Source organism: Anticarsia gemmatalis, chromosome W, assembly GCF_050436995.1.
Source record: "Anticarsia gemmatalis isolate Benzon Research Colony breed Stoneville strain chromosome W, ilAntGemm2 primary, whole genome shotgun sequence".
NCBI lineage: Eukaryota > Metazoa > Arthropoda > Insecta > Lepidoptera > Erebidae > Anticarsia > Anticarsia gemmatalis.
Genome location: NC_134775.1, coordinates 10,073,077 through 10,078,969, shown reverse-complemented (window position 1 = coordinate 10,078,969; position 5,893 = coordinate 10,073,077). Strand labels below are relative to the sequence as shown.

The 5,893-nt window shown below is 39.8% G+C and overlaps 1 protein-coding gene across 1 annotated transcript; it reads left to right on the top strand.

Annotated features, from left to right (window-relative positions):
- The first annotated feature begins 288 nt into the window (after window positions 1–288).
- LOC142985939 (uncharacterized) lies at window positions 289–5,412 on the top strand. Its single transcript, XM_076134180.1, has 3 exons — window positions 289–662; window positions 1,533–4,888; window positions 5,407–5,412. The coding sequence occupies exons 2-3, from the start codon at window positions 1,544–1,546 to the stop codon at window positions 5,410–5,412; spliced, it is 3,351 nt and encodes a 1,116-aa protein (XP_075990295.1). The 5' UTR covers window positions 289–662; window positions 1,533–1,543.
- Window positions 5,413–5,893: the final 481 nt, after the last annotated feature.

The following is a 5,893-nucleotide window of genomic DNA, read 5'->3' as shown; positions in this document are numbered from 1 at the left end:
AAATATTTTTGAGTAATCATTTTCCTAGTAGCTCTCTTTCCAGGGTGACTTCCATGCATGACGTCAAAAACTTGTCTTCGAAATTTATTTGGTAAATAAGGACGATTATTCCCAGTGGATGTATCGCAGCTGATGTCTTGTGTGGAACCGGGAAGTTTGATTTTTTTAATTTTCAGATTCTTGTTCTCGCAGTCTTATTAATTCTTGGTCATTCAGTTGACATCTTGCTTACGCAGCATAGTTAATTGGTGATGGCATATCTATTTGTTCTATACGTGTGTCATATTTTTGGTTTAGTAAATACTAATGTGATTTAATTAATACTAAACATTTAATTATTACAAGAAATATTTAATTGACACTCAAATTATTCATTGGCTATACCGACAGCGCGCACGTCACTTCCATTCCCACTACTCTCGATTATTAAGTGGAGGGGGAATCGAGGTGTGGGGCATGAACGGATGCGACAAGCAGTCGGTCGACAGCTTTCGAACTGAAAACTAGTAAGCTGGAATCCGTGTAAAAGTGTAGTGTGTAAAGTGTGTTGTGTAAGAGTGTGTTACATATGTAAAGGTGTGTTTGTAAGAACTGGAATAAACATTGATTTATACTGAACGTGGTGTTTTCTTCAAACTTCAGAAGTGGGATCACCTAACAAGGTATGTAATATTTATCTAATACTCTTTTAATCCACAAAGACTAAATTAATCAAAAAAAAAAAAAAAAAGAGTAGTATACATGTTTCAAGTATTTAGGGTGGTATAATTCCCATCTGTTTCTGATACAATGTGGAGGATTGCCGCTGTATTTAGGAAGGATATGTTTGTCGCTACTTTTGGTGGATATGTTTTCCACCATGCTAGGGTTTAAGCGGATATGTTTTCCGCTAGGCTAGGGTTTAGTTGGTTATGTATTCCATACTATTTGGTGGATATGTTTTCCACCATGCTAGGGTTTAAGCGGATATGCTTTCCGCTGGGCTATGGTTTAGTTTGTTATGGATATGTTTTCCATACTATTGACGGATATGTTTTCCATACTATGGATGGATATGTTTTCCATACTATGGATGGATATGTTTTCCATACTATGCATGGATATGTTTTCCATACTATTGATGGATACGTTTTCCATTGGAGGATAGGCGGATATGTTTTCCGCTAGGCTAGGGTATTAGCGGATATGTTTTCTGCTTGTCTAGAGTTTAGGTGGATATATTTTCCGCTAGACTAGGGTTTAGTTGTGATGTCTACCTTAACTTTTTGGTGGATATGTTTTCCACTAGAGTTTAGTTTTATTTTTGAAAATGTTTACGGCTACATTTTATGTGAATATGTTTTCCGTTTTAACTTATATTTGCTGTCATAATTTAAATAACCTATTCCCGATTTTAAGACCCGAAAGCTAATTTTAAATTCAAGAAATGGTATTTCTTATTAATATCTAGCTAATCATTGATGTTTTTTTTTTTATGCGTGATGTGATGGTACAAAAACAGTTTGTGTCGAATTTTCTTCATCATGTTTCAGTGCGATAAGTGATGGCATCTGATGATGAACCGGGCACGCCGCCCCTGCCTGCGACTAAAAGAAAACGGGTCAAGAAGACTAAACGACGCAGGAGAAGTACATCCACTTCGTCGTCGTCTTCCAGTGGAGATGAAGCCATTCCTCGCAAGTCGAGGAGGGTGTCCGGTAAGCTGTCGACTCGCTATGTGATGGAGCTCTTTAAAACATTGACTGGAGACTCGAGTAAGCGAACTATGTTTAATAGCAACAATTTGAACAATGTTGTCCCGGAGTATGATCCTTGTAATAGGGCTCAAACCATGGAATGCTGGCTTCGAAAAGTCAATGAATGCGCATCCATATATGGATGGGATGAGAGGCAGACTATCCATTTTTCCCTTCAAAAATTAGTGGGCTTAGCAAAGAAATGGTATGAGGCCTTGCCAACGGTTGTATATACTTGGAGTGAGTGGCAGGCAAAACTTCGAAAGGCCTTCCCAAGTGAAGATAATTATGGTCGCCTTTTAGAAGAGATGTTAAGCCGCACTTCACGTATCGATGAGAATCTACGAGAATACTTTTACGACAAATTGACTCTATTAAATCGATGTGAGATATCTGGCAAGAAGGCAGTGGATTGCATTGTACACGGCATTACGGACAGATCTATTCGGAATGGGGCTCAGGCTCAAAACTGTACCGAACCAGAAGATTTGCTTAAATTTCTTTCTGCTCAAAAATCTTTACCAATGTCCACTAATCGGTTCCAAAGTCGTACCAATCAGAAAACTACTGTCGCTGACAACTCTAACTCCTCGAATTCAAACACGAACAGTTCCTCTGCTGTGGTATGCTACAATTGTCATACAAGAGGTCATCCTTATTATAGATGTACCAAGCCTCTGACCAGATGTAAAGTTTGTAGAAGACTTGGACATGACAATGACAGTTGTAAACTCGACCCCATCAATTTACGGGATTTTGGGGCTAGCAATGGGACAAATCATATTTCTGAAAAGAAGACTTTAAAAATAGACACGACTAGTGATAATCATGACAAGTTTTTGAAGAAGGCAACCGTGAACGATGTTGTCTATGACGCTTATATTGACTTTGGTAGCGAATGTACACTTATGCGCGGATCTGATGCGGAGAAACTAAAGTTGGACAGAAAGACAAATGACATTCCAGTTGTGAGAGGCTTTGGCCAATCTTCGGTTATTCCATTGTACAAAGCAACTATTTGCTTAAAAATCGATGAAATCGAATCAAGTGTAGAGGTTTTAGTCGTTGATGATGTGTACTTACAAACATCTCTGTTAGTTGGCCAAAACTTCACAGAATTGCCATTTCTTACAGTTCTGAAGGATAGTAAAGCATTACGATTTTACGCAACCCCGACTCAAGACAGTTATGACACAGACGATAGGCAATTAGAGCTCTACATTACATCCACTGTAGAAATATCAAATACTACTGTTATTCCCTTTCACACTCGTTCAAACTATACTGGTGATATATATGTTGCAGGATATAATACATCTGAGCCTGGTAAGGAATACAGTTTATTTCAAGGAGCATATCATGTTAATGAAGGTAGAGGTCACGTGGTTATCTCTAATCTATCTCACCATTTGTTAACTCTGTCTAAGGACTCTTTGATAGCAAGGGCTCTTCCTTTTGTTGAACAGAACGTGCGTCAAGTTAAGAGAGTTATGACTGACGACCCCAATGTAAAGCCTTTAGACAAAACAGATATAAAAACGGGTCCGGGACTTGATGTTAAACAAGTAGAACGGTTGTATTATCTCTTGCAAAGTTATCGTGACTGTTTCGCAACTAATTTGAATGAGATAGGGTGTGCGACTGATTTCAAAATGAAAATTGAACTTTTGGACCATAAGCCGATTATATACCGACCATATCGTTTGTCTCATTCAGAACGTGAGCAGGTTAGGGAGATGATAGACGAGTTGCTTCAGAATGATATAATTCAAGAATCTACTTCCGACTACGCGAGTCCAATCTTAATGGTAAAAAAGAAATCGGGAGAGATGAGACTGTGCGTAGACTTTAGGGCCTTAAACAATAAGACCGTTAAGGATCGCTTCCCTCTACCCCTCATTGACGACCAAATTTCTAACCTTAGTGGGAACAATTTTTTCACGACCCTTGATCTGGCTTCCGGGTATTACCAAATACCAATGGATGAAGGGAGCCAGCACCTTACTGGCTTGATCACGCCCGATGGGCATTATGAATTTAAGAGAATGCCCTTCGGGCTGTCGAATGCTCCGGCCGTATTTCAAAGGATGATCAACAAGATCCTTGGTAACAGGCGTTTCGAATACGCATTAGCATATCTTGACGATGTCCTAATACCGGCTAAGGACGTAGAAGAGATGTTTTTGCGTCTTGAAGACGTATTGAAGCTTTTCAGGCAGTACGGTCTCACTCTCAAACTTGCCAAATGTCGATTTTTCGATACTACAGTTAATTATCTCGGTTATGATATTTCTTCTAAAGGCATTCAGCCAAGTGAAGCCAAAATATTGGCTGTTAAAGAGTTCCCTATTCCACGTAATATCCATGAAGTACGCCAATTTCTTGGCCTAACAGGCTACTTCCGCAAATTTATACAAGGTTATGGAGAAATTGCACGTCCATTATCTTCACTTCTTAGAAAGGATGCGGTATGGCAGTGGGCCGATGTACAGAATAGTGCTTTTTCTCTTCTAAAGGAAAAACTTACGAGTCGACCGGTCCTAGCCTTATATGACCCTACTTTGGAGACTGAACTGCATACCGACGCCAGTTCTCTGGGCGTAGGAGGTATACTCATGCAATGGCAAAGAGATACACGAGTTTTAAAGCCCGTGTGCTACTTCAGCCGACAAACAACCCCAGAAGAAAAGCACTTACACTCCTACGAATTGGAGACACTGGCTGTTGTTAGTTCTCTTAAGAAGTTTCGAGTATATCTCTTGGGGTTACATTTTAAAATCTTTACAGACTGCGCTGCTCTCAGGACCACATTGACCAAGCGGGATCTGATCCCGCGGATAGCTCGTTGGTGGCTACAAATCAGTGAATTTACTTTTGATATTGAATATCGCCCAGGCGTGCAAATGGCACACGTAGACGCTTTAAGTCGGAACACTGAGCTGTCGGTGGGAGCAGATGACAATCCCTTGACTAATGTATACCACATTGAAAAAGACAATTGGCTACTGACTTTACAAATAGCAGACCCTGACATTGCACGAATACATAAAATACTTAAACCAGACGACGACCCAGAATGCAAAGACATTAGACAAAACTACGTTGTAAAGAACCACACTGTTTATAGGAAGATTGACGATAGATTATGTTTGGTAGTTCCCCGTAGTGCTCGATGGCAAATCTGTCGCGCAAATCACGATGAAATTGGGCACCTCGGATACACAAAAACGTTAGAAAAGATCCAAAACCAATACTGGTTCCCTAAGTTGCGCAAATTTGTAAAAAAGTATGTCGCCGCCTGTTTAGAATGTGCTTATAATAAAGACAGTGCCGCAAAACAGAAAACTGGTCACTTGTATCCAATCGAAAAGATTAACATCCCTTTTCATACTCTTCACATAGACCACTTGGGTCCATTTGTGAAGAGCAAAGACGGCAATACCCACATTTTGACCATCGTTGATGCGTTTACAAAATATGTATTCGTGAGAGCTGTTCGTAACGTGAAAACTAAAACCACTATCAAAGTGTTAGACAAACTTTTTTCCGATTTTTGTCCCCCTGCTCGAATAGTATCTGACCGTGGAACTAGTTTTACCTCTGCAGATTTTAAGAGATTTTGTGAGTTGCATGGAATAAAACACGTGTTAAACGCAGTCGCTTGTCCCAGGGCTAATGGCCAGGCCGAGCGATTCAATCAAACCATATTGAACTCTCTGTCTGCCCAGAATTTCTTGAGCCATGAGCGAGACTGGGACAAATGTCTTGGTAAGGTTCAGTGGGGCATTAACAATACTATTAATGCCTCTACACAGAAAACTGCGACAGAGGCTATGTTTGGAATCCGGTTGCGTGATGCTTTGACAAACAAACTTATGGATGGTATAAATGAACAAAATGACAATTCAGATGCTCAAAAAATTAGAGATGAAGTTAGCGTTAACATCCAAAAAGAACAGTTAAAACAAAAACAAAAGTATGACGCGAACCGTGTTCCAGCACCTAAATACGAATTAGGCGATTTGGTGAAGATAGCTCGAAATAACTTTGATAATAATAAAAACAGCACTAAGCTTCTGTCGAAGTTTATAGGCCCTTACAAAGTTACAGAGGTTCTCGGCAATGATCGATATAAGATTACTGATGTACCTGGTTTT

What these genes read in the sequence shown, in the direction of transcription:
- LOC142985939 (XM_076134180.1), top strand. Translation starts at nt 1,544, where the DNA reads ATGGCATCTGATGATGAACCGGGCACGCCGCCCCTGCCTGCGACTAAA.